The sequence below is a fragment of the Malassezia sympodialis genome, genomic scaffold (genome assembly GCF_000349305.1).
Source record: "Malassezia sympodialis ATCC 42132 genomic scaffold, msy_sf_5, whole genome shotgun sequence".
In the NCBI taxonomy this organism is placed as follows: Eukaryota; Fungi; Basidiomycota; class Malasseziomycetes; order Malasseziales; family Malasseziaceae; genus Malassezia; species Malassezia sympodialis.
In genome coordinates, this window is record NW_017387803.1 from 77,288 (window position 1) to 103,782 (window position 26,495).

At 60.1% G+C, this 26,495-nt stretch overlaps 12 protein-coding genes across 12 annotated transcripts; 6 read left to right on the top strand and 6 right to left on the bottom strand.

Annotated features, from left to right (window-relative positions):
* Positions 1-518: 518 nt before the first annotated feature.
* Positions 519-2,642, top strand: MSY001_1231 (uncharacterized protein; the record flags this gene model as incomplete). The annotated part of the gene is made up of 1 exon (XM_018886345.1): positions 519-2,642. The coding sequence occupies one exon, from the start codon at positions 519-521 to the stop codon at positions 2,640-2,642; it is 2,124 nt and encodes a 707-aa protein (XP_018739828.1).
* Positions 2,643-3,913: 1,271 nt separating this feature from the next.
* On the top strand, positions 3,914-4,266 carry MSY001_1232 (uncharacterized protein; the record flags this gene model as incomplete). The annotated part of the gene is made up of 2 exons (XM_018886346.1): positions 3,914-3,930; positions 3,957-4,266. The coding sequence occupies 2 exons, from the start codon at positions 3,914-3,916 to the stop codon at positions 4,264-4,266; spliced, it is 327 nt and encodes a 108-aa protein (XP_018739829.1).
* Positions 4,267-5,611: 1,345 nt separating this feature from the next.
* MSY001_1233 (uncharacterized protein) lies at positions 5,612-7,553 on the bottom strand (the record flags this gene model as incomplete). The annotated part of the gene is made up of 7 exons (XM_018886347.1): positions 5,612-5,668; positions 5,700-5,728; positions 5,818-6,083; positions 6,874-7,131; positions 7,155-7,306; positions 7,333-7,478; positions 7,505-7,553. The coding sequence occupies 7 exons, from the start codon at positions 7,551-7,553 to the stop codon at positions 5,612-5,614; spliced, it is 957 nt and encodes a 318-aa protein (XP_018739830.1).
* Positions 7,554-7,719: 166 nt separating this feature from the next.
* On the top strand, positions 7,720-9,180 carry MSY001_1234 (uncharacterized protein; the record flags this gene model as incomplete). Its single annotated transcript, XM_018886348.1, has 1 exon — positions 7,720-9,180. One exon carries the CDS (start codon positions 7,720-7,722, stop codon positions 9,178-9,180), a length of 1,461 nt encoding a protein of 486 aa, XP_018739831.1.
* Positions 9,181-9,188: 8 nt separating this feature from the next.
* On the bottom strand, positions 9,189-11,126 carry MSY001_1235 (uncharacterized protein; the record flags this gene model as incomplete). The annotated part of the gene is made up of 1 exon (XM_018886350.1): positions 9,189-11,126. One exon carries the CDS (start codon positions 11,124-11,126, stop codon positions 9,189-9,191), a length of 1,938 nt encoding a protein of 645 aa, XP_018739832.1.
* Positions 11,127-11,253: 127 nt separating this feature from the next.
* MSY001_1236 (uncharacterized protein) lies at positions 11,254-11,701 on the top strand (the record flags this gene model as incomplete). Its single annotated transcript, XM_018886351.1, has 2 exons — positions 11,254-11,609; positions 11,635-11,701. The coding sequence occupies 2 exons, from the start codon at positions 11,254-11,256 to the stop codon at positions 11,699-11,701; spliced, it is 423 nt and encodes a 140-aa protein (XP_018739833.1).
* A 1,273-nt stretch (positions 11,702-12,974) lies between these two features.
* On the bottom strand, positions 12,975-13,565 carry MSY001_1237 (uncharacterized protein; the record flags this gene model as incomplete). Its single annotated transcript, XM_018886352.1, has 2 exons — positions 12,975-13,316; positions 13,401-13,565. The coding sequence occupies 2 exons, from the start codon at positions 13,563-13,565 to the stop codon at positions 12,975-12,977; spliced, it is 507 nt and encodes a 168-aa protein (XP_018739834.1).
* A 541-nt stretch (positions 13,566-14,106) lies between these two features.
* On the bottom strand, positions 14,107-14,716 carry MSY001_1238 (uncharacterized protein; the record flags this gene model as incomplete). Its single annotated transcript, XM_018886353.1, has 2 exons — positions 14,107-14,437; positions 14,472-14,716. The coding sequence occupies 2 exons, from the start codon at positions 14,714-14,716 to the stop codon at positions 14,107-14,109; spliced, it is 576 nt and encodes a 191-aa protein (XP_018739835.1).
* A 120-nt stretch (positions 14,717-14,836) lies between these two features.
* Positions 14,837-18,301, bottom strand: MSY001_1239 (uncharacterized protein; the record flags this gene model as incomplete). Its single annotated transcript, XM_018886354.1, has 1 exon — positions 14,837-18,301. One exon carries the CDS (start codon positions 18,299-18,301, stop codon positions 14,837-14,839), a length of 3,465 nt encoding a protein of 1,154 aa, XP_018739836.1.
* A 410-nt stretch (positions 18,302-18,711) lies between these two features.
* Positions 18,712-23,424, top strand: MSY001_1240 (uncharacterized protein; the record flags this gene model as incomplete). Its single annotated transcript, XM_018886355.1, has 2 exons — positions 18,712-18,863; positions 18,885-23,424. The coding sequence occupies 2 exons, from the start codon at positions 18,712-18,714 to the stop codon at positions 23,422-23,424; spliced, it is 4,692 nt and encodes a 1,563-aa protein (XP_018739837.1).
* Positions 23,425-23,582: 158 nt separating this feature from the next.
* Positions 23,583-24,773, bottom strand: MSY001_1241 (uncharacterized protein; the record flags this gene model as incomplete). The annotated part of the gene is made up of 2 exons (XM_018886356.1): positions 23,583-24,702; positions 24,730-24,773. 2 exons carry the CDS (start codon positions 24,771-24,773, stop codon positions 23,583-23,585), a joined length of 1,164 nt encoding a protein of 387 aa, XP_018739838.1.
* A 273-nt stretch (positions 24,774-25,046) lies between these two features.
* On the top strand, positions 25,047-26,296 carry MSY001_1242 (uncharacterized protein; the record flags this gene model as incomplete). Its single annotated transcript, XM_018886357.1, has 2 exons — positions 25,047-25,094; positions 25,121-26,296. 2 exons carry the CDS (start codon positions 25,047-25,049, stop codon positions 26,294-26,296), a joined length of 1,224 nt encoding a protein of 407 aa, XP_018739839.1.
* Between the last annotated feature and the right edge of the window lie 199 nt (positions 26,297-26,495).

Here is a 26,495-nt window from a genome sequence, read left to right on the forward strand (position 1 = left end):
CATGCTTAGCGATGGCGCGAGGGCGAGCGGACTGCTCGCCGTCGAGAGCGAGCTCGTGCTCAGGCTCGGCTCCATGCCGCCGTAGTGACTGCGGCTCAATGGTATGCCATACGAATGCCCCACGAGTGAGGGTGCCGGGCTGTGAACCCGCGTTGCCGGCTGCGACGGACTCGACGAGGGCGATCCACGGCTCGTCTCCCATGCGCCTGGCTGGGCACGCGATGCGCTGTTCCCACGCCTATGCTTCGCTCGCATTATGTGAAACCAGCGGCCGTGCCGCACACTGCCCGTCGGCGAGCTGGGCACCGGTCCTGGCGCAGCGGACGACATGTTCGTCGGCAGCGGTCCAGCGCAATGTTGTGGCATCGACGCAGCGTACCGCGCGCCGGCTGGTATTGAGTCACGTGAACCACGTGGGGAGTGGCGTTACGCAGGGGCCACATCACGACTCACTGATTGCGTGCGTATCGTTGGATTGATACGCCACCCGTCCTAGGTCTGACCCTCCCGTATCCATCATGTCCGGCGAAGAACCCGCGCCGGAGGTCCAGAGCGTGGGAGAGTATGTGCTGGATAGGGAGATCGGAAAAGGCTCGTTTGCACAGGTCTTCCGCGCACATCACCAGCACCCGCCGTATCAGCTTGTCGCAGTCAAGTCAGTGACCCGCAGCAAGCTATCGCCCAAGCTGCTAGAAAATCTCGAAGGCGAGATCTCTATTCTCAAGTCTATGCGGCACACCAACATCGTCGATCTGCGCGATTGTCTCTACACGGATGAGCACATCCACCTTATCATGGAGTACTGTCCCGGCGGCGACCTCTCTCTGTACATCCGGAAGCACGGCGATGTGGCGCCTTGGGACGGCGATCCTGCCATCAACCCACTCGCGGCGGCACAGCGCGCTAAATTTCCGCATCCAGAGGACGGTGGTCTTCATGACGCGATGGTACGCTCCTTCCTCGCGCAGCTCGTGTCGGCGGTGCGCTTTCTGCGCAGCAAGGACATTGTACATCGCGACATCAAGCCGCAGAACCTCCTCCTCCAGATTCCTGACGACGAATGCCTCGCCTCCGGCCATCCCAGCGAAATTCCCCAGATCAAGGTGGCTGACTTTGGCTTCGCTCGCTCCTTGCCTGCGGCATCACTCGCTAAGACGCTCTGTGGGTCGCCCCTATACATGGCACCTGAGATTCTGCGGTACGAAAAGTACGACGCGAAGGCAGACCTTTGGTCCGTCGGCGCCGTTTTGTATGAGATGTGCGTGGGGAAGCCGCCGTTCCGCGCGGCAAACCATGTCGAGCTTCTCCGCCGCATCGAGCAGAGCGGCGACCGAATCAAGTTTCCCGATGAGCGTTCACCCCAGTCGATGGCCAAGGATGCGGCACGCCGGCGCCTGCAAGGCGAGCCACCACGGCCGCCGGCACACGAGATTGCCCCCGACATTAAGCAGCTCATCCGCCGCTTACTGAAACGCCATCCTGTGGAGCGCATGAGCTTCGACGAGCTGTTCACGGACCCCGTCATCACGAACGTACCCTACTCGGGTCGTGCGATCATCAAGGACGAGCTGGCCGCCTCGGTGCACCTCGCGCAGCTCCCGCCTGACATGCTCTTGGGGCCCGTACCAACTGCCCCGCCGCAGGACGGTGCGACACAGCCCACACCTGCGCCAGCGGCCGTGGACATGGACCCTTCCAGCAAGGCAGATCGCCAGACTACCCACGATGCCCCACCTACGCGGTCTGCTGTCGGCTTTGATGCACCTGAGACGGCACCGTCCACGACGTCGCTGTGCGCCGAGGCCAAGCCTCGCGGACACCCTAGTGCGCTATCTCGTGCTATCAGCATGGCCAGCGAACGCCTTTTCCACAAGGGTACCTCGCCTTTGTCAAGTCCGTTGCCCGCGGCAGGGGCCTTGGCATCGAATCAAGGCCTGCGTGACCAGCCTGTCCCGACCCCAGCAGACCCAACCGCCGTGCTAGATGACCTGCGCAGTCTAGCCAAAAAGGCCTTTGTGCTTGCCGAGTTTGCCGACGCTCGCTTCGCGGAGCTGTCGCCGCCACCGCCCCATGACCCAGCCTATTCACCAGCGCAAAGCAGCCCGTATTCGGCTGGCGGCCACATGCAGGAAATCGCAGCGGCAGAGAGTCTCGCGCTGTATGTGCGTGCGCTTGGGTTCCTTCAGCGCGGTATTGAGCTTATCCGCACTAATATGGAGCATCTTGAGGGCGACCAGCACCCCGAGATGCGCCATCTCGTTCAATGGTTCCGTGCGCGGTTCGAAGAAAATTACGAGAAATCCATGCATGCACGGGCGCAGTGCGACCCAAGCTCGCTGACTGAAGCCACGTCGCACATTGACCGCCAAATCTTTGACAAGGCTCTGGAGCTCGCACGTACAGCCGCCCTCGAAGAGCTCGAGGGTAACAAGCGCAACCCGAGTGGCTGGGATGCGACGCCTTGCATTTTGGCATACGAGACGGCTTCTTCACTTTTGCTGGGTCTGCTTGATCCGAGCGAGGACAGAATGGGACTTTCTATGCACTCCATTTCCACGGTGGAAAAGTTTTTGCAGAGCATTTCGAAGCGCCTTGGCGTGCTGTCACCCCATCCTCCTGCCGCGGCAGTCCCTGTCTCATAAGTCATGTGTGTACAGTAGTGATTCATGACGGGTATCTTTGTTTAGCGAATCCGTTCAAAGGAGCGCGAGCGGCCCAGGACCACGACCGCAAAGTCCATGAGCTGTGTCAGCGGCGTGGCGTACGAACCCATTCACCCATTTCAAGGTAGGCGCTCATCATCTTGCGTACTTCTGTGTGGCGAATGCGATGTAGAGCTACTGTAAGCCCAGTATTACGCTTGATCCCCGAAAGCACGACGCTGATGAGCATCACATCAACAAACACGTGAAGCACGCGCCCAAACATGGTGGTGTGGCGAAAGACACACCGTAGTGTAGGGATCACGTGGCCACCTCTCGCTTGCGTACGACGCCGTGGCGTACAATCAACCATCAGATGGCGTACACCAGGGCTCATCAAGGCAAGCCTACTGCGCTGATGTTCTATACAGTGAACCACTGTCTCTTGAAAGATACGCGTGCATTGTTTAGGGTATATGCTATGGGATAGGCGGACGCTCGTGTGGTATATGTATCCAGACAACATTCTGCATATTGCGTCGCATCATGTAGAGGTCCAGCGACGCCATGAGAAAAGGGAAGGCCGCTCATTAATTTCGATCCAACCGTCTCGCTTGGTCAAGTACGCACGCTGGCCCAACCCACGTATAGGGAGCTGCTCAGGGGTAAAGCCATTCGTAGACTCCCGCTTCTCCGACTCTTCCATCATGGCGCCTCGATTCGCAGGGTGAAGTCGGTCTGTCAGCGTGCCATAGCCGTTGGCCGGGCAGGGGAGTATAGTCGATGCAGACACTGATACCGTCACCAGCGCCGCCAGAAAAGTCATCGCGTAAACTGTGGATTCCATTGACCTGCGCGTGCGCAACTTCGCCGGCAGCATACTACGCCAACTCCGCATTGTGTTCGAAACCGTCTTCGTGAACGGAAGCAGGGACGAAGATGTCCACCGAGACGAGAGATGGGCTCTTTCGATGACTAAATCCACGTGATACTCCTGCTAGGCCGCACGCGCTCCTCACGTTGGACGGCGATGGCGCACAGTCCTGTGGTGGGTAGCGAGGACGTGTCTTACAGCAGCAATGCGTTGCCATTCTCGGTCCTAAATATGCCCCCCTATACATAAGATCATCTCCAAAGTACGGCGATACCACGGACGCCAAATGGTTCTTTTTCGCACACAGCGCCCTCGATGCGGTGGAGGAGCGAGGTATGCACAAGGCGCTTACGCAGTGGCTCTTGAGCGCCAACCCTTTCTTGGTCTCCTACTATGCATGGAGGACTCGATTATGTGCGTGCCAAGGGCACTAACCGAAGATATGGCTACCAGACCAACACCCAGCTGACATTTCTGCTGTTTCTCGACCACACCGCACGCGGTGTGCAGGACGCTGACGTGCAAACGATCTTTCAAGCGATTCACCGCATCTATGGACTCTATACCTCCAACCCATTTGCCGCCATTCAGCCCGGCGAGCTCTTCCCATCTGCACCGATGGATGCCGAGGCGCTCCATCCGTCCCTGCCCCCGGACGCCGAGCCTTCAAGGGCACCTATCACGTCCAATCTATTCCATCAACGTGTTTCGGACCTGTGTGAATGGACTGTTAACCAAGCAGCTGTATAATATGAATCTGTTTCCTCTCTCATTGTTCGACGGTCATGTGCATAATGCTTGTGAAGGAATCCCATCGCGAGACGGGAGGCTGTATATGTGCTTGGATCATGCACGAAGACCAAGAAAAACGCCACTTTCTGTAGAGCCGCCTCGCTGACCCCTGTCAGCCGTCAAGGTCACAGAGCGCGAGCACAGATACGGGTGGTACATAGCTTGGCATCTGCCTCCACAGTCGATAAATCCACATCGTGCTCCAGTCGCTCCGTCGTTTTGAACTGTCCCCCCACTGTGCCGTCGCAATGCTCAGGAGCCATCTTTTGCCCCATCTGAGGCGAAGATCCTGGATGAAAATTCATCCAGGTAGGGGCATGGGATCCATGCCTCAGCCAAAAGATCCTGTCGCGCTCAGCGAAGCGATCCGTGGTGTCATGCGGCGCAGCGCACAGCCTATTGCGGTGGTCTCTGCCTTTATGCCACCGGATGCACCCGATTCTAGCTCGCGGCTGATTCATTGCACAACTCTGTCCTCATTTACAACGGTGTCTTTAGCCCCTCCGCTTGTCGCTTTTTCAATCCGCCTTCCCAGTCGTATGGCGGATGCTTTACGTGCAGGTGCTTCCATACCCTCGAGTCCCGACCTTCAAAGTGCTTCGCGTCCGTCCAGCAAGACACCGCACTTTTTGATCCATATCCTTTCCTCTATGCAGGAGTCTCTGTCCAACTACTTCGCGAGGCCGGGTGCTTCCCCGTATGACGCTACGGCATCGACGCGTGATGACAGCCACCCTTTCCACTCGCATCCTATGCAGCCATCCACTAGTGTGCCTGGCATGCTGATACCGAGCGAGGCACTGGGATCGCTTGCTTGCAGTCTAGTCTACCAACTGGACCTGACATCCCCTGATCTCCATGGCACAACAGAGTTTCTCAATGGCTGTGTCCACACAGATGAGGTGGGAAGCACACTCTTTCTCGCACAGATCCATGACGTGGAACTTGGCCCACAAGCTTCTGAGCGCGCACCGCTTGTATACTGGCACCAAAAGTACGGCTCGCTGCAGTAGCCTCACCGCTCTTGTTGAGCTTCTAGCAGGCTTAGTACATCCTAGCTTTCAAGTGCACACACTGTCCACGATACTAGCTACAGGGAAACGCACAAACGGCATGTAGATACTGTTAGGTCGGACAACCATACAGAAATTGCAACATGACATTGCATCCTCTGCATCGTCCGGCGGTCATCTCGCCGACTCTCACGCCTACCGTTGGAGTACCCAGGCATTCTACCGGTAGCACCATAAATTTCTATGCACGGGCATATAGAACACATGTTCATTAGCTATCCAGAGATGGTTTACACGTTCTGGTCTTTCAGAGACTCGGCCTTCTCCTCGTCCGTGAACATGCGGGGCTGGCGTCAGTGTGATGGCTAGATCACATACAGGCAAGTTCCGCTCCCTGTCTGTTAGTTCTGAGGCTCATTTGTCGAACGTACCACTTCGTACCACCAACAAACGTCGGGGCTATCAGTGTCAGTGCATCTCCTTAAAAACAACTTACGCCTGTATGGGTCAGGGTGTATGCGGCTCGCCAGCTGCTCCTCCGCCTTGTTAAAGATCGTGGCCAATTCGCGAGGGTTCCTCACGTTACGGTTGAATTCGAACTGAGCACGAATATGGGCAGCATCCGCGCGCCATGTGTCCCGGCGAATACGCCAGTTGAGAGAGTTTCGCAAAAAGCGGCGGTACAGGTTCGTGACATACTGCTTGTGCAGCGCGCTGAACGCCATAGACGCACTCGACTGCCGAGCAACCGTGGCAAACATACTGGGCCACAGCGTAGGTCCACGGACGAGCTGCCCGCCTGCCGAGCACTCTTATCACGTGATAACATTCATGTGGCGCCGCTCCGCAGCGAGCTCCTCAGTCACTGACGCGCGGTATGAACGATCTAGTGGGTGTAGTCTTTGCGTTGTTCACCTTGTGGGTGATTGCACGCATCATAGGAGGTGGTGAGTTTATATTTCTAATAAAAGCATCGCGCGAAGGTCGCTCTCTCGGGCGCAATACCGAGCAGATGCAGCAGATGGTACGTGCGGGGTTCCAGTGCCTTATACCAGGTCGGTGTTGTCAAGTCCATGTTTCCCCATGTACCTGAGGCGTCGATACGCTATGACCTAATGGTCAGCGGAAGCGCGGAAGTAACATGCGATAAGATTCTGCAGCAGGGATATCTTCCTCCAGTACGTGGTGTAGCCCCTTACAAGCAGCCTCCGGACGGATTCCCAGGCGCCGATGAGGCACAACGGCCTGCTGTAGAAGAGCCGGTACAACAATCAACTGAGACGGAACCGCCTACGGCTCCCGCGAACTTAATAACTCGCTACCGCCTGGAGGGACGCCTTGCCGATACGGACACCTCGTCTGCCATCTCAACGGCATGGTCCGACAACGCCAACGACCGCCAAAAAAGCCTAGAGGAGCGCAAAGCGCAGATGATTCTACAGGCTCGCCGGTATGTGTACCCTTAACTTACCTGGCAGACGCATGGCGCAGCGCCAAAACCAACAGGGTCCGGCATCTGCCGCGCCCATCACCCCCTTGTAGAATATTGTACTATGCCTTAACTAGCTTGAATGCCCAGTTAAAGTCGGCAAAGACTGAGCCATCGTCGTCCACAATACGGGTGCGCACCGAGTTGGTGCCGCTGCGGGCCAGGAAGCCACTAGGCGCGATACTAGGGGCAAACCGCTTCTCATAGGGCTCGGCACGCGGGGGATAGGAGCCGATCATTTCCTCCATGCGGTCCACCGGCACACCCGCGCGCTTGACGACCTGTAGGTACTTGAGGCCCGAAAGTACCTCACGACCGACGCTGGGTAAGTGGGAGAAACGTACGAGAACTTGATTACCACAGAGTACTCAATGCCCTCTGTGATCTGAAGCGGCGATTTGGCCAACTCCTCGAGTTGCCCGGGCTTGTCGAGCTCGATGCCGACGCTTCCGCCGGGTAGCTGTGGGCTCTCGAGCATGAGCAAGTGAATTGTGAGCTGTATATCAGCCTAGGTGTTCATACCTTGGGCGCATTAGGATTAAGCGCACCAGCTGCTTCGCTGGTAATACCGAGACTCTCTTTCCAGTGGCGCAGGCTTTCGTCTTGCGCGTCGAGCATAGCATACTCTTGGATCGACTTTTTCTCGCCAGGCTTGTAGCCGGCCGTCGCTCAGGGTCAACATATCATCACGTACGAGTAGGGTCCAAGTTGTCCGACACGTTGGGAGGGGTTTCGCTGGCCATCGTGCTGGTGGGGTGAGGCTGCGCCCCTGTCTTTGTTCGACACGCGTAGACTCGTCAGTGGCCCCTGCGGCGTGGGGATGACTCAATGCTGACAAACCATGGGGCGAGCCCGCTACCTAGAGCGTGGTCGCACAGCGAACGCGCCTGCAGCGCTACGACGTGGGCGATGACAGTGCCGCCGGTGCTCCGAGCCGGTACGACACGCCTGCGGTCTGTGTCATGGGCACCTGCATCCTTTATCTCGACGACGTCTGTGCGACCTAAGGCTTTCTTTGCCCCACCTCGGTGCCTGTTCAGTGCGGCAGCGAGCCAGTCAGGGACGGCGCCTAAGGCCTCTGACCAGAATAGCGTGCTTAAGCCTCGCAGGGAGGAGAAGAAAGAAGGAAAGCCTTCCAAAAGCGACAAGAAGCCTGTGGATTCGCGTAAGGAAGCGCCTTCGTCGTCCTCTACATACGGAAGCGATTCGGGCGATTCAAATGTGCCGCTTGTAAGTCCCACAGCGGAGGATTTGCTCAAGCAACGGTTCCTCCATGCTCAGAAGCGCACGCCAGGAAACACACTCATGACAGGCGGCAGTGGCACGGCAATCGACATGCCGTCCTTTTTCCGTGGCCGGCCGTCCGACACATCGGATGCCAATTCCGACCCGTCTGACACGGTGCCCAACGACACGAGTCTGATGGGCATGCCCTCTGTGCCAGAGCGCGAGCCCGAGGCCAAGCCGGACCGCGCCCAGCGGATAAAGGACGAGGGCTCCTTTGCCGATACCCAAGTCCCATTTCCTGCTTTCCAGACAGCGGCGTTGGCGCCAATCCGGCCTAGCCACCTGTTTGCCCTGCCTGACCAGCCGTTCGACACGCATGCTTTTGTGAATCGACTGGAAGAGGGCGGGTGGCGACACCCAGCCGCGAAGGCTCCCAACTCCAATGGCTACCAACGGCACGACCTGGCCGAGGCCCTAATGGAGCTGACGCGGTCGCTTTTGCAGCGGCGCGGCGCGGAGCTTACTGAGCAGCACATCAATCGGAGTGACCTTGACAACCAGCTATACCTATTCTCGTCGGCACTGGCGGAGTTGCGGACAGAAGTCCGTGTGCGCGCACGGAACGATGGCGCAGCACTGCGCAGTCTGTCGTCCCTGCTTCAGCGCGAGATTGATGGGCTGGCGCAGAAGCTGCAGGCGGATATTGAGCAACTCAAGCACGATATCCAAGTGGACATGAACAGCCGCAAGACCGAGGTCCAGGAGGAGCACAACAACCTTGAGCAGGAAATCCAGGACCTGAACAACCGGTTCACCATCTTTGTGAGCGACCTGCGCACCGAGATTGAGCAGAGCATAAAGTGGGATGCGACGCGGCGAGCGTTGGCGCTCGTGTTCGGTATTGTGGCCATTCTTGTATGCACGCTGTCGCTGGCCGACTACATGACGCGCGAGAGCGATGAAGTGGGACACAAGGACGCGGCCGATAAGGAGCAGGCCAAGTCACCGCCCGGACCTTCACTACGCGTGCCCGTGCCGATTGACCATACCCTGGAAGACGAGCCACCGGCGCTGCCGCCCAAGTCAGCGGAAGAATGGGGTCTTTTGCCGCGGTACGATTCGGACGAGGCCAGATACGTATAGCTAGCTACCTAGTTGCCGAGCTGGAGTTTTTCCATCTCGAGGGTCTCGTCTGTGATTAGCTTGGTGACCTTGCCAATCGCCACGGTCTTGCCTTCGTCGCGCAGGGTGAAGCGACCGAGCTGCTGGTAGTCCTTGAAGCGCTCCAGACACACGGGCGCCGTCGTCTCGATCAGGGCAATGATCTTCATACCCTTCTTGGCAAACTGCGGCCCCTTGCGGCTCTTCTTGCCCGTCTTTTTGTCGTAGTAGTGCAGCAGCTCGACCAGATTCACCTCCTCATTCAGCGAGTGCGCATGCATCACGGCACTGTAGCCGGCGCAGATAATATTGCGGTGCTCTAGGATGGCCAACTGGGCCTCAAAGCGGCGCACGACATGTACCGGGTCTTTCGGATCGGTGAGCACGAAGCCGGACTGCACCTCTTCCAGCTCCACACCTTTGAGCTTCACACGCACATTATCGCCCGACACAGCCGCCGGTACTTCCTCGTCCACCTCACTGAAAATGGCCAGCACCTCGACGGGAGTCTTGTTCGGCATAAGCACGAGCGAGTCGCCCTTCTTCATACGCCCACTCTCAAGCTTACCCACCACGTACGTGCCCATATCCGCGTACTTCTCGCTCACAGGCATCTTCAGCGATGCCGACATTTTGCGGTCGCCCATGTCCAAGCTGTCCAGGTACGTCAACAACGGCGGGCCGTCGTACCACGAGCAATCTGAGGCCGCGACTTTGTCCTTCAGGTTTGCGCCCGAGTAGGCCGATACCGGAATGAACGCGACGTCAGTCTTGGGGTTGAAGCCCGACGCCTTGAGGAAGGGCGAGAGCTTGGTCACGATCTCGTCGTAGCGCTCCTTGTCCCAGTTCACACTCGGGTCATCCATCTTATTTACCACCACAATCAGGCGCTGCACACCCGCCGTCTTGACCAGCACCGCATGTTCGCGCGTCTGACCACCGCGCTCGAAACCCGTCTCAAACTCGCCACGGCGTGCAGAAATCACCAGGATCGCGACGTCCGCCTGGGCCGCACCGCCAATCATACTAGGCACGTACGACTTGTGACCCGGGGCATCGAGAAGGGTGTAGCGGCGCTTATCCGTCTCAAAGTAGGCACGACCCACCTCGACCGTCTTACCCTTGCTGCGCTCCTGCTGAGTCGAGTCCAGCGCCCACGACAGGTACCACGAGTCACGGCCAATTTCCTTCGCCTCACGCTCGTACTTATCCAGCGTGCGCTTGTCTACCATACCCGTCAGGTACAGCAGGTTGCCGCCCATCGTCGACTTGCCTGCGTCGACGTGGCCTACAAAGACCACGTTCATATGCGGCTTCACTTCTTGCTCACCGAACAGATCACGGAGCGTTTCCTCATCAGTGGCCATCTTGGCATCCTGCAGCACCTTGTCTGCATCAACAGAGGCCTTCTCAGCCACCTTCTTCTCGACCTTGACCTGTTGCTTGCCGGCCTGGCCCTTCGCTTCAGCCGGCTTGGCGGCACCAGTCCCGGCCGCTGGCTTGGGCTCGCTCTTCTCTGCAGCTGCTGGCGTGGGTGCGGTAGCGGTGGCCCCCTTCTCGGCCTGGGGCTTGGGCTCGGGCTTCTTCGCACCACCACCAAGAGAAATACTCACGGCTTTCTTCATGCCGGCCGGCTTGCTCGACACGGCTGCCGCTGCCTTAGGCGGCAAAGGTGCAGGGCCCGTGCTGGATGCAGGTGCAGGCGCAGGCGCGGGCGCTGGTGCTGAAGCATCCTGCGGCACAAAGCCGCCCTGGTTGAAACCCTGGGCCTGGTACTGTTGCATATCGCCACCAAACCCTGCACCTGCAAAGCCTTGGTTGTAGTATGCGTCATAAGTCTGCTGCTGCTGCGGCTGCTGCTGCATGCTGCGCGGAACAAAGCCGGCCGCAGCGGGGTTAAAGCCAAAGCTCGGTGCGTTGGGGTTCATGCTGCCTCCGTGGCGCCCGATGTCGACCAGGGAGTAGGCCAGGTCGATCAGATTTCTTTCTTCCTCAGCACGTGGCCCCACGCGGGCGGTCATCGCCGGCCACGCCAGGGTGGCTTAACCGCTCGGTATGACCAAGGGCAAAGTAGCGGCGCGTGCCGCTCCCAAACCCGCGTCCAAGGGTGCTACTGCATCGACGAAGCCGAAGAGTGCCGAGAATGAATTGGTGGATGCGTACTTGCGGACCACGCCTGCCCGCTTCAAGCTCATTGATGGCTTCCTCCTCATGCTGTTCTTGACGGGTGTCTTGCAGTTCGTGTATTGTGTGCTGTTGTCGGACTATCCCTTCAACTCCTTCATCTCAGGGTACGTCATGGGAGCTCATAGCAGCTTTGCCGCAACTGTTGGACAATTTGTGCTTGCGTTGGCGCTTCGCATGCAGCTGGCCGCCGTCGTCGACGGCCAGCCTCGCGTGTCTGAGAAACGGTACGCCGCTTCCCCTCACATCCAGGGCTTTCTCTGAATTTGTGTTAGCGTCCATTGTACTCCATTTCTTTGTGGTCAACTTCCTTGGCTAAATATACAATCGGCTATGGCCTGACCACCTCGTCTACCTTGGCACGCTGCAGCGCGAAAGCAGGCGTAACCCACGCTCCACTGTCGAGTCAGACGTAGTATACATACCATGCGCACTGAGTCCCTGCCCATGACCAGCTGCCCAGCTTGGCCTGACACTTGGTATTGGGGCACATGAGACGACCTGAGATTACCCCTTCCACGACGTCCGACGATTCGGTCATCCATACCAGCGGCTCGACAAAGTACGCCGAACACTGCGCCGAGTGCAAGAGGCTCTTTCGTGGGCCATGCGCGGCCATGGTCGCATGCATCCGCGCAAGGTGCGGCGGTAGGGCCACCGGTGCGTGGCCGGGACTGCTCAGCGGCACCGCGGGACCAGAGCCTCGTTGTCGCGCTACGGGCGCCTTGTCGAGGCCTTTGCGGACGCTGTCGCGCTTGTGAGGGTCAAACGACAATTCTCCTTTGCCAGGATCATGAGGCACCACGTGTTCTTCGGAGGCCAGCTCGCGACGACACATTTTGCATCGGAGGCGCGTCGTGCCGGTTGCCTTCTCTGGCGCCGATAGGCACTTTTCGTCAGGATCACTGTAGGGATCATCTTGGGTGTCTGGATGCTCACGAATGAACATCCCAGGTGTCACGTAGCCGTCTAGTGCATTCGTGCGCGTGAGTAAGAACTGTCGAACGGCAGGGCGCGTCAGAATCACCCGCCCTTGCTCTTTCTCATACAACTCAAGTCTGTGTGAAAGATGCATACATACTGCTCACAGAAGCTGACAGGGAGCTGCACAGCTGGGCATCGAGTGCGAAGGAATTCAAGCGCCTGCGACGCCGTTTTCTGTTGAGTGTGTATGAGATAGGCAGCCACGATGGTAGCGTGGCACGTCTCGCCCTCCGCGCCATAGACAAGCACATGGCCGTGCTCCTCTAGCTGCTTTTGTATAAACCGAGCGCCTATGCCAAAAAAGAGGAACAGGGGCGACGCCTCCATTTCGTCCAGGGGCACATGGAGCGTATGACTGTCATCGATCGAGCACGACGCCGGCGCGCTAGGCGGACTGCTCATGCAACACACGAGCGCTGTGATGTTCGCCTGACGCAGTCCCTCTTCCTCAAGGCAGACGGGGAGGGCGCCAAGATACAGGCCAGGCTCCAATGTCTCCATCGCGGAGGTCCAGAGTCGTGCGGTGTCGCAAGATTCTGCCGCTATGCACGTGCCAAGAATAAAGTCGATAGAGTTACAGCCAAGGGTATCATCTACATCAAGTGTGTCTAAACCGTGCGCGTGCCACTGTTGGCACCGACGCCAGCAGCTACACGGAGCAGTTCGCGAGACTGCATGATCGTGCGACCAAGCATGTTGCGGCCGCGGCCTTCCGAGTTGGGGGCCGCTGCGGAGCCCCAGAAAGCGTCGTTGGGACTTGCATGCACAATCTCGGCGTCGCCTGTCTCTAGGAGCGCGAGGCGAAGATCAGTGTGTTGCGTGAACTTGGTCAGGAGGACCATGCGCATGGTCGAGACGTTCACGCCATCTTTGATCCAATCGGGACGGATCTCTTTCGCATAGGTGCGCGCGATACGGATCGCCTCAATCGGGTTGGGCGCCTTGCGCACCTTATTGGCGATGTCGGGGCGGTGGTCAATAAACTTTTGCGCCTGGAACAGGTGCTCGGCAGTGGGGTAACGAGCGCCATCGACATAGAGTGGGTGTTCAGAGCTGTTGCTGAGCCAGAAGAAGGGAATGTCCTTCGAGAAAAACTCTAGTTTGTTCGTTTTGGCGTTCTTGCTAAAATCGATGGACTCGATGACCGCAGGCGAGCGGGTCGGAATGCCGCTGCCCTCAAGCATGACCGACTTGACCATCTGTGACGAGTCGTCCGACGAGTCATCGTCGCTGGTCGAGCGCCTCGAGCGCTGTAGGAATTTGTTCCATGTCTTTTGCACGGTGCGTGTGCTCATAGCGGCGTGAAGACGAAAGACAAGCGGGCCGGGCCGCGCCTGTGGCGCCGTGCCACGACCTGGCGGTGCTTGCGTGCTAGTGGAGGCAGTCGCAAGCCTTGCCTACAATGACGTGCTCGTATGCACGTGACGCACACCTAGCAGCCGAGCTTTGGACGAGGCCGTACGACGTCGTGTGCGCATCGCAGCGCAGCAACGCAAGCAACAGCGCTGGCACAGGGTCAGCTGTCGATGCGAGCGAGACATAGATCGATGTACTAGCATTTTTGGGCGTATGCGTCCGACTACAGGGTATGACCTACGCACCTCAGTAGGACGGCGCCGTATGTGAACAAGAAGGACGGCTACAGGGCATCACAGCGCACGAACCTCCGATCAGGAGATGCGACCAGCGACTGCCGCCGGGGCGCCGGGCGTCGCACCGAAAGGAGCAGACGCCATGCCTTTAGATCGTGAAGGCGACGTCCTTGCCGGTGAGCTTGCGGTAGACGCTCGAGAAGGTCTCGAGCTTGTACTCCAGGCTCGTGGCATCCTTCGAGTCCAGGGCGCAGCGGACCAGCTTGCTGCCATCAGCCGCCACGCGGATGCGCTTAGCGGTGATCTCGGTGGGGAACACGAGGTCCTCCAGGATGGCGTTGTGCACCGAGGTGAGGGTGCGGCTGCGGGGCCGAGGCTGCTTAGCACGGCTGTGGCTCGAGGGCTTGCTCATGATACGGCGCTGGCCAATGAACACGACGTGGTGGTCCGAGAACTTCTTCTCGAGTTCACGGGTGAGCCTGAGAGTAAGCTGGTGCTGCTCGTGTAACATACCTCTGCTGGATCTTGTGGAAGGCCTTGAGCTGGATCATGGGCACAAAGACCACGTAGGCCTTCTTGCCGCCCTTCACCTCGACCTCCTTGACGGCGCTCACCTGAAGCGCGCGGAGCTCGGCCTTGAGCTCGGGGATGTGCGACTCAAGGTCAATGAGGGCCTGGCACACAGTGGTCTCGGCCTCAGTGGGAGCAGTGTTCGGCGCATTCGCCGTGCGGAAGATCTTCTGGTTCACAGTGGCCATCGCGTTCGTTGGGAGAGACAGCGCACCGGCGTCGCAAACGGGGGCTTCGAGCGCAAAACTATACATTCTGTATAATCACGTGACAGAGACCCGAGCAGGTCCATGCTATGGTCCGTGCGCTTAGTACACCTCCAGAACGTAGCGCTCCTCGTCCTTGAGCTCGGCAAGCTTGTCCTCGGCCTGTTCCTGCGTCCAGCCGTGGTTCTTGAATGCGGTGACCAGCGCCTCGTGGATATCAGGCACAGGCCAGACAGGACCACACAGCGTAAAGATACCGCGTTTGCTTTCGTCCACAGGCTGACCCTTGGTCGCAAGTTCCGGCACTAGGAACTCAGTGAGCTGCTTGCCGTCCTCGACAATTTTGTGCTGAATGTACACCTTTTTCTCCTGATCGCGCGAGAACGCAAGACCCAGGTGGGTCAGCACGCCGTCAGCCAGGTACGCCTCCAGCTCCTCGCCGTACATGTACTCCATGGAGCGGTGACGCGAGCCAAAGTAGTAGTACATGGGACCAATCTGCTTGCCCTGGCGGCGCTGGTGCTCACGCGCCTGCAAGAATGCACGGAACGGCGCGGCGCCGGTACCTAGACCGGCCATAATGATCGGCTGCGTCTCGTGCGGTGGCAGTTTCATCAGCGACGGCTTCAGGCTCACCGTCACCTTGGTGCCCGGCTGCAGACGCGCAAGGTAGCGCGTGCACTGGCCGTAACGCAGGCTACCACGCGGTGTCTTCCAGTCGACTGTAACGATAAGCAGGTGCACCGAGTTGCCGACCGCGACCTGCGCACTTGCAATCGAGTAGTGGCGAGGCTTGATCGGCTCCACGTGCTTCGTGAGCCAGTCCATACTGACACGCGCAGTCGGGAACATGTGCAGCACATCGACGTACGTCACTGTCTCGGATTCCGACAGCATCTTGAACGTGCTCGCACCCTCGGCAGAACTGATAAAGCGGATCCACTTGGCCTCGTCCTGGCTCGCAACCACCTTGCCAAGCTCCTCAAAGAAGCTCTTCGGCGGCTTGCCCAATATGTCCAGGTTCTGCTGCAGCGTCTGGTACACAGTGCGAGTCTCCACCGTGCCAGGGTGCGTCACACTCGGCGCACACACCAGCTCCTCGGGGTTGTATCCGCTCCAGCGAATAAACTCCAGCACCTCGTCGTCGTCGTTCCAACCGTACACACCCAGCGCCTCACCGACTTCGTACTTGAGATCCGTACCCGTCGTGTCAAACTCCAGATGGAACAGGTAGCGGTCGTACTCCAGCGGTGTCAAACGCTTGTTCACTGACACCGTGAGATTGTACGTCTTCTCGGGCAGGTCGGGACGCAGCGCTGACTCGTTCGTCGCGTACGCCTCACGGAAGAGCAACTGCCACGCCGCAAGCGCCCACGACGCACGCGTCACCTCGTGGGCTGAGCCCGCCGATGTGGCATGGGGGCGAACATTGTTGTACGCCAGGTGCGCCGCGCGCGCATCCGCCGCCGCCTTCTCCTCGTCGCTCATCGTCGCGTCCGCCCAGTCGGCCGTGTCAACGTTCAAGACGGCGCGTGCACTCGCCTGTTCTAGCGCGTGGTCCTTCGCAAACGGCGCACGACGCGTGCGCGTGCGCAGTGCCGGCACCACACTAGTGACGCCAGCGGCCACCACCGACGAGGCCAGGTCTGCGGCCGACGGGCCATCGCTCTTTTCCTTGCCGCCCTGCAGCGACTCGAGAAGCGTGTGAGCAACGCCCTGCGCATCAACCGCACACACACGCACGCGCTGACGCGCCAGCCACTGCCGGTCCGCGGGACTGAGCAAGTTGGCCACCTCATCGGTGGTCTCTGCCGAGGCAAGCAGCACGAGCGTGCCTTCAGGGCGCAGAGCGTCGAGCAGGCGGTATCCGCGCAGCAACGCTGTCGGATCGCTGATCACCACAATGTGGGACTGCGCATCGCGCGTGAGCACTTCCATCGGGATCTCGGCGCCCTGACGCTCCGAAAAGACCAAATCGGTACGCACAGCCCCTTCCGCAGCGTAGTTGTCGTAGCGCGCAAGTAAGCGCACGTGCTCAGACTTGTTTCCACTCAATGCATCGGCCAGCAAGGCCGCTGCCGCAGGCGTACAGCCCGTGTCCGCACCAAAGAAGGTAATGAGCTGAGAGCCCGAGCCCGACAGCGAGAGCAGATCGAGAATCTTGGCCTCGCGGCGCGCGGCTGCTTCGAGCACAGGCGCCAGCGCTACCGGCTCGGAGGTCTGCGCAAGCGCTTGCAGCAGCTCGACCCACGCATACACGTCGAGCTGTTGGCCAGGCGCCAGCACCAGTGACTGCACAGCTGGCGCAGACGAGCCCAGTGCACCACTCAGTGCAGCCTCAAGAACGTCCGCGTACAGGGCACCGCCCCACGCTGCAAATGCCTCTTCCACGACGCGCAGTGTCTTCACGCTGGAGGGCAAGACCTGGCGCAGCGCATCGGCGCCCCAAGGACGCAGCACACGCACACTCACGACACCCACCTTGCTGCGCAGCGCAGGGGGAAGCGAGAGCAACAAGGCGCGCGCATGGTACGACTGCGTGCTGTTTGCCATGATCAGCACTGTCTCCGGCGCCGAGGGACCTGTGTAAGCAAACGGCTCCGGCGCGCTGGACGAGGGCGGCGAAAGGACGCGGCGTTCACATGCAGCATATGCACCGTCAAAGATATGCACGAGTGGCTTCTTGGTGGTGCGGGCATATGCATACTTGGCCATATCGACTGACTCCTGTGGGGTCGCCGAGAGCAGCACCTCGTAACCGAGGTCACCGAGCATGACCGCCGTGGAGAGCGCCGACGCATAGTCGTTCGTCACGCTCAAATCGTCGCGAGTCGCCTGCGACGCACTGGACACGTGCACGACGAGGTCCGTACCGTCCATCGACACACTCGCGAGCGCAGGGCCCATCGCGAGGAGACCCTCGGCGTTCGTCAGCACGGACACGGTCGTTCGTTCGCCGGCGGGGCGCGCTGCAGAGCCCTCGCCGGCAAGGAAACCAGCGATGGCCTGGCCTGCTCCTGCCCGCGTCTGCATGCGAAGCACCTGCGGGCCCTCGGTGCTCTCGGCCTGCGCCTCACAATAGGTGCCAAAACCGGTGGCGGCACTCTCGTAGGTAAACACGGTACCGCTGTTCTCCCACACAAGCATGTCCACGGCATGCAGGCTGGCGCAAAAGGCTACCTGATCCAGCGAGACAGGATGCAGCGCCAGAGAAACAGGCTCATTGTCGCCCACATCCGTGCGAGTGTCGAGCGTCGGCACGGCCTGCAGGGTCGGACGAGCCTCATAGGGAATTCCCATAACGCCGGCCGTGTTGTACAGGAGCTCCGGCTTCACATCCTTCGAAGGCGCGACGTACAGGTCTGCGTCATCGACCGCGCCATCGGCCTTGGCCAAGGTCGTAGACTCGAGAGCCTGCCGAGCGGCGGAAGACACATCACTGACGGGGTTCTGCTTGCCAGTGTGGTTCGACAGGTACGAGCGAGCTAGCGCATACAGACTCGTCCCAACAAAGGCACCGCCAGCGAAGATGGCCGCGCCGTTCAGCGCAGTCGACTTGGACGCCATGCCGATAAGGAGGAAGACTGCTGTTCGCTTTCCGTCTACACGCAACCTTCGAGATGGATCACGTCATCGCTAGCTTCACTTTCGCCACGTGGTGGAGGGCGCCGGCCGACGCCGAGCGAAGGAGGCCGCAAGGGCCCCGGTTGGGGGCCCAATGTGCGTGCGTCAAAAAGCCGGTTGTTGGGGCCCATTGGTATGAGGGCCATTTATGCATGCCCTTGCAGCTTGCGACTGACGGCTGTCGTAGCTAAGCGCTCTTGTCAGTGTGTCGGAGCCATTGTCGCAAAGGTTTGATCCCTTTCTAGCGTGGGCCACCTGACAGAGCTTTTGAATCAGGTGGGGGACTCCCACATCCTAGAGCACGCTCGTTCGCAACCGACCTATTTCCTTCCTTTAATTTTGCGCCCGCCACGATGCGCAAGGCGTTTCAGGCGATGAACTTATCACGCCGCCGCAAAGGCGGCCTGGCTGAAGAGGAACCTGCCGTGCCGCCGGCACCTGCCGTCGCTGCGATGCCGCGCGCAATGCTCCCGCCGGATCAAAGCAGCTTCTCTGAATACTCGGGGTACGATGACTCGTTGGTGAGCTCTGGGTATGACGACGAGACAGGCTATGACGACGAGTCGGGCTATGATGACGAGACAGGCTATGATGACGAGACAGGCTATGATGACGAGACAGACTATGACGACGAGACAGGCTATGAGGACGACGATGCGACTGGCTACGAGTACGAGAGTGAGCCTTATTCGGAGGACAACTCTATGCGTCGTCTCGGCACCGGCTTCCATGGCCAACCAGAGTCACTAACATTCGATGAGCCCTATGATGATGAGCCATCCATGTACGATAATGGGCCGTCCATGTACGATAATGGGCCATCCATGTACGATGATGAAAATCTCGACGAGTACGCAAGCGACTATGACGATGAAGCCGCCTCAGATACTACCGCGCACGCTGACCACGGCAATTCACGCATCGTGACAACCCCTACCCCCGACGCAGCTCGGCTTGGCGAACGCGCCGATCCTAGGGCAGATGCGGCCGTTGCACCGACACCTGTTGTCCCAGTACAGAGCCGCATGGACGAGCCAGCAGAGCCACCCATGGAGGCATCTACCTCGCGCAAAGGCTTTTTCCGTCGATTTTCGCGGTTCTCGCGCAACAAAAAAGTTGCGTCAGCCGAGCCTGCGCTGGAGGATCCAGCTGTTAAGCGTGCTTCCATGCTGGCATCGATTGCACAGCGGAAGGACCATGCACAGGGTCTACGATCTGACGCAGAGGCTGTTCTGCGGGGCGAGGAGCCACCCGGCCCGAGCCGCGGCGGTGCTACGTTTTTGGGTGCTACCGAACGTGTTCGAGACCGAGGCACCACACCACTCGAGGCGCCCGCGTCCCCGCCTATCCACACTGAGTCGCCGCCTGCGCGTGCAGCACCCGTGGCGCGTTCACCATCTCCCATATCGTCCATGAACACCGAAACGGACAGTATCATCTCGGACCCTTATGCCGAGTCCCAGTCGTACCGCAATGAGTCGAATGAACGCGTGTCAGAGCTGTTTGATCGCCCACAGCGTCTCTCACCGGTATCGCCGACCCCCCCCCAGTCGACGCCCAGGATCGGCGAGACGCGTCAGATGACGCCCCCAGAAGAAGACTCGCTGCATCGCATTATGCCTGTTGCTCCTGCTGAGCCCGAGGCGAGCGATGCGGCGTCGCTAGCAACGCGAGACACCGCGGCACCCAGCGCGTCGCCTGTACGGCTACGTGGCGAGACGAGCGGGCGTATGCCGCAGCTAATTGATCCATTTGGCGAGGGCCCCGCCATGGGGCCCGTGGCGTACGAGGGGCCTCGGCCGCGTAGCATTGAGCCGAGCGTGTTCGAAGCGGAGGGCACATCGATGCATCCAGCGAGTCCGCTCATGCCACGCACAGGGCCCCTTAGCGGTCAGCGCATCTCTGATCCGTCGTCGCTGGACCGCTCGGACCGCATGATGTCGCGACACAAATTCACACCCTCCACCGGCACTACGAGCGACTTGCTCTCAATGCACACGGCATCTCCTCAGGCATCACCGGCGCCCGCCGCTCGCGAACGTGTACCGCGCGTACGACCGGCTCCCACCGATGTGCCACCTGTGCCACCGATTCCGCCGTCCCTGTCCGGCTCGAGCTCTGTGCGTCCACCTCCCGTGACAGTGAAGCCGGCGCCGCCGGTTCGCCCACGCCCGCCACCCAAGGTATCCAACTTTCGAGGTCTCGAGCACAAAACACCTGCTTCGCGTGCGCGCAACCCGCTGCGACAGCCGCGTGAGGCGCCGCGCTACCTGCTGACGCCGTCAAATGCGCCGACCGAGTCGGAGACGGACGACGAGCCATTACGCCGGGCGCATGCATCGCGGAATGCGGCTACGAAGCGCTCGTGGCTGCTACGTGACTTGACGCCTGAGCAAACACACTACCTCCTGCGCGAGATGGTATCCAAGGAGCTGACGTGGGAATGGGACCGACTCTTTCTCCTTACGTCGTTTGAGAAGCCCACGGATCCCGCAGCGCACGAGGCCTCTGATGCGGACTCGCGTGCTGGTGACTTTGATGATGCAGCGGATATGACGGATGACGAGGCCGTGTTCCGCCGCGACGTGTACGATCCTGCACCGATGCCCGTGGACCTGCCGCTGATGCGCTTCCTCCTGCGTAATGCCTTTTGCACATTTCCGTTGTTTGTTCCGCCGGAGCCGGCCGGTAAGCAGGGGCGTGCACCCAACAAGGCGGCCATGGCACGCTCGTACTTCTTTTCAGCGATCGTACCGCTCCTGCGTGAGGCTCAGGCGCGCTCGTTGAGCTCGGCGATTGAGCGCCATGGGCAGAGCGATGGTATGCCGTTCATGGCGCAGTCGCTGCTGACTGCGCTGGGGCAGCTGCTGCACAAGTGGGCCACGCGCTACATCACGGCAGTGTTACGTGTGGGCCCTGGCAACCCATTCTATGGCGCGGAGCCTATGCACAACGTGCCGCTGCCGTGGCCCAATGCCAAGCTTCTTCCACCCGAGGCATTTGTGAGCTACCGCCGGCCGACAGATCGGCTGCGCCTGGGAGGTATGGAGGTTGATATTGTCGCTGTGCGCGAGCACCTGCATCATAACCGCGACTTTTTGCTGCGGATCCGCCGGCCGAACCGTATGGATGAGTTTGTTGTACGCAACGACAACGACTGGGACGAATTCCGGGCAAAGCTGGCGCAGGAACTCGGGCCGTTTGTGCATGTGCGACCGCTGCCGCGCCTTCCTGGGCGTGAGCAGCTGGCTGCATCCAGTGATGAGTCGATGTCGGTAACGGACGGCTCATCGTACGACTCGCGGACAAGCTACGAGGATGATGAGACGAGTCCCTATGACGAATCATCGTACGACTCAGAGAGCACAGTGGATGCGCATGGCCCTCGGCGCCCGGACGGCCTTTCGTCTGCTGATGCTTTGCCGCCGTTGTACGGGCAGCGCCAGCGTCCTGTGCCGCGGTTTGAGGTGGACCGCCGGCTGCTGCGCTCGTGGCTGCGTGACACGCTGGCCATCCGCAGCATTGGCGAGAGCAACGAGGTGCGGGCGTTCCTGAGTATTGGGTGCTTCCACGACCGCGACCTCGATACGGACGAACTGCTGAACATTGCCGAACGCCGCCGTGTCGATAGCCGGCGCATTGAGGAGCGCGAAAAAGATGCCGAGATGGCCGGTGAGCATGTGCTGAGCATTCGCCGCATTGCGCAGCGTATTTGGGCTGACTGCGTGGACGGCGATGGCTTTTTAAAGATGTACAATGCGCTCAAAGCGACGCCTGATTTTGCGGATCTGCCGACATCATACCAGACGATGGTGTCGTGGGGCCATCTGCAGACGGCGCGCTTCCTGTATGGCATCTTTGTGCAGGGCGACCAGTCGCGCGCCAACCTTGCGCGGGTGCGCGACTTGGTGGATGTGATTCCGTGGCGTAAGATGGCGAACGCACTGCGTCTGCCTGCGATCCAGGCGGTGCGTGAGTGGCAGAAGCAGTTTTTGCGGAAGCGGTTCCTGCAGTCGCTTTTCCAGATCCTCTATGACGACGACCCAGTGGTAATGGACGAGAATTTGCGAGAACTCCAGCAGCAGATTGGGTCTGACACGATGATCCGCAAGCTGCGAATGTATGTCGAGAGCCCTGAGGACATGAAGCGCTTGGTGCGACAGCATGCTGACCAGGCCGATATCCCGCTCGTGGCGGCGATTGTGCGCGGCTCGGATTCACCCAAGTTGACCCGGACGGAGGTCGAGCGTGTCATGGCGGCGACGCACGAGTATAACGAGTTTTTGGCGACGCACCCGAACGCGGTGCGCCGCCGCCAGAACAACCGTGCGGGCTACCAGCTCATTTTGAATTTGCAGCGTGTCCTGCGTATTTACTCGCTGCACCGCGACGTGACGCAGATTCGCGGCATGCTACAGGATCCCGCCATTCTCGACGCGCTAACTATCTTTTTCGAGCCGCTGCTCGACGCGCTCGTGCGTGCGCAGCGCGTAGACGGCGTGCACGACGACCTTCTCGGCCTGCACGCCTTTTTGCTGCGTCTTTTTGATCTGCTCGAGAGTCTCCGTGCGCGTGTGCAGGACCCAGCACGCTCGATCAACACGATTGCCGTGTTCTTAGATCGGGCCGCGCCCTCCTGGTACAACTTTGTGCATCGCTGGGCGCAGGTCGACCCGGCCGTGTTTAGTACGTTTGCGTGGCTGCGGCATCTGGCGATGACGGTCGGTACGGGCTCTGAGGATTTGGCGTCGATATGGGAGCCGCCTATGCTTGCGACGCGTGGCGCTCCGAACGCGCCGCGCCTGTCTGAGAGCCAGCGGCTCGAAGTGCAAGGACTACTCGAGGCGGCGCGGCGGAAACGCGGACGCCAAATGGAGATTGCCTCGCGCTGGGCGGCCGGCGATACCGAGGCTGACTTCAGCATCCAGGTGCTGGGCGATGGCACAGGGCGCATGCGTCGCGACCCGTTCCTGCCGAAAGAGCCGGCGCCTGCACCGAAAACGCCTGCACTCTCCGGCCTGCTGCGGAGCTTCCGCGAGGCCATGTCGAGTGCGTTGGCAAGCTAGACTAGATAGTATTCATTGTATAAACACGGTTGACGTGAGGGGAGGGGCTATCTCATACAGGGGGCGGGGCGTGCGTCAGATGGGCATGACTGGGCGCAGAGCGCTTTTGGCGGCCACCCATTCCTCGAGTGACGATGTTGAACCGATGGACGAGCTGCTTAGAACTGCAGCGTCTTGGGCTGCTCCCATGAGAACTCGGAGCGGCCAAAGTGACCACCAAAGGCGGTCTGGCGGTAGATGGGCTTCTGCAGCTCGAGGTCACGCACAATGACACCGGGCTTCAGGTTGAAGTTCTTGCGGATAATGTCGACCAGCTCCGCATCCGACTTGGTGCCAGTGCCGTAGGTGTCCACGTACACGGAGAGCGGCTCCGCGACACCAATGGCGTACGACAGCTGGACAAGGCAGCGGCGAGCGAGGCCAGCGTTCACAATCGACTTGGCGACCCAGCGAGCCGTGTAGGCCGCCGAGCGGTCGACCTTCGAGAAGTCCTTGCCGGAGAAGGCACCACCACCGTGCGCGCCCCAGCCACCGTAGGTGTCGACAATGATCTTGCGGCCCGTCAGACCGGCGTCACCCTGGGGACCACCGATCACGAAGCGGCCGGAAGGCTGGATATGGTACACGGTGCGCTCGTCAAGCATGTCTGCGGGGATCACCTTCTCAATGATCTCCGACTTGATCTTCTCGCGCAGCTCCTCGGTGCTGACATCATCAGTGTGCTGCGACGACACGACAACCGTGTCAACACGCACTGGCACAACAGCACCACCGTCCTTCTTGTACTCGATGGTCACCTGGGTCTTGGTGTCGGGCAACAGCCACGGCAGGTGGCCGTTGCGGCGGGCGGCCGACATGGCATGGTTCAGCTTGTGCGCGTACACAACGGTGAGCGGCATCAGCTCGGGCGACTCGTCCGAGGCGTAGCCGAACATGATACCCTGGTCACCGGCACCGTGGTCCTCCAGGTTACCGTGGTCGAGACCCTGCGCAATGTCGGGCGACTGCTGCTCAATGGCGACCATGACGTTGCAGGTCTTGTAGTCGAAGCCCTTCGCCGAGTCGTCGTAGCCAATCTCCTTGATCGTGTCACGGATGATCTTCTGGTAGTCCAGGTGGGCCTTGCTGGTAATCTCACCAAACACCAGGATCAGACCAGTCTTGGCCGCGGTCTCACACGCGACCTTCGAGTTCGGGTCCTGCTGAAGGCAGGCATCCAGGATGGCATCTGAGATCTGGTCACAGATCTTGTCGGGGTGGCCCTCACCGACCGACTCGCTACCGCATTAAAGTGGGCATACGTACGAAGTGAACAGAAAGTGGCCTTCAGGCAGCTGGAACGAAGACATGGTAGATCGTGGAAGAACGTAGAGCCGTCTCAGGGGAGACGTCCCCACCGCGCGCGCTTCCCAACTGTCGCGCGCTCGCCCTGCTGGCACCCCCCGGCTCACAGCCAATGCCGCGCGCCGCTCAGGGCATGTGCTCGCTTGTCACGTCATCTATGCACGCACGTTCCCTGCACGTGATGGATCTTCTTGCTGACATCGGCTGATGTCATTTTCTTCGCGCCCGCGGCCGCGGCCGCCCTGCCGCTCGCCGCAACTCCACCGAGGCTTGCGCCGATGAGGAAGCCGAATGTGTTCCGGCACGAGTCGGCGCTCCCACGCATGGTACGTATGGACCGTGCTCACAGTAGTCGTGGTCGCCGCGTAATCTCTACAACCTGATTGCACGCTCATCTACCCCTATGCTGGTCAACGAGACCTCGTTCCAAAAGACCAGCATGACCATGTTCCAGCAGCGCTGGCGGTCCAAGCGCCTGCTGCGCGCGTACCACGGAGACTGGATTCCAGAGCGCCGCTTCAAGCGCTGGTTCCTTCCGACATCTCTCCCCAGCTTTTCGCCCCCCTTGAGCAAGGCTGGGCCCTTGTCGAAGGGCTCTGACGTGCTCGATACGCCTACGCCGCCCGTCAAGACTTTGTTCATGCGCGATGTCGAGCGCCGAATTGACACAGTCGTCTTCCGCTGCTGCTTTGCTCACAGCGTGTACTACGCGCGCTCGCTTGTACTGCATGGCAAAGTGCGCATCAATGGCCATGTCATCACCGACCCTGGTCACCTGCTCGAGCAAGGCGACCTGATCACTGTCGAGCCGGAGTGCGTGCCGATGCTCAACAAGGAGGTGGCGAAGCGCGTTCAGGCTGACCGCGAGCGTCTCGCGCCGTCGCCGCCCACTCGTGAGGAACCCGAGGCGAATGCCGAGACGGAGGCGTCCCCTGAGGCCGAACCGGCGGCCGAGGCATCTCCTGCCGAGAAGGCATCTGAGACTGAATCATCTGTCGAGTCGGCGGAGGCAGCGCCGTCCGAAGGGACGCTACCTGAGTCCCAGGCCAAGCCGGCGGGCTCGGAGCTCGCACCGGGCGTTCTACCCTTCCACCTGCCGCCTTTTGCAGCGCCGTTCTTGTTTATCCCACCCTACCTCGATGTCAGCTTCCGCACATGCTCGGCCATCTATCTGCATCACCCCACCCTATCGCAGCACGTGGCCCGTTCCCGCGATAACGATTCGAGTGGCGGTCGGCGCTACTCGCAGTTGCTGTACCGCTCCGATATCCCTTCGCCGTACCCTGCGCATGGAGACATATTTGGCCTGGCCTGGGAGTTGTACGCACGCAACGCGCCTCGTGTACGCGCCGACGAGCGCCGCATCAAGCTGCTCGGCCGCTACGGTCGCAACGGTTTCGATGCTGCCCGTGCCTTTGAACAGGATCGCCGTCGCGTCGCCATGCGTCGTGGTTGGGGCCGTACTCGTCCGATTACCCGCAAACTCTCTCCCTTTGCGCGCGCCTCGCGCACCAAAACCAGCCCGTAGGTACCAACCATACCCCTGCCACGTGCTTGTGATTCACACTCCTCCACTCCATGCATCCTACGCTGGTGCATACACTCGTATGCCCAGACCGCCAGGACTTTTGGCGCTGTGCGCAGTGGTACGCCCACATGACTCATAGACCAGGTCGCCAGATGGGTCACTGATCCTTGCTCGCACCGAGTCGCATCGTGTGCACATA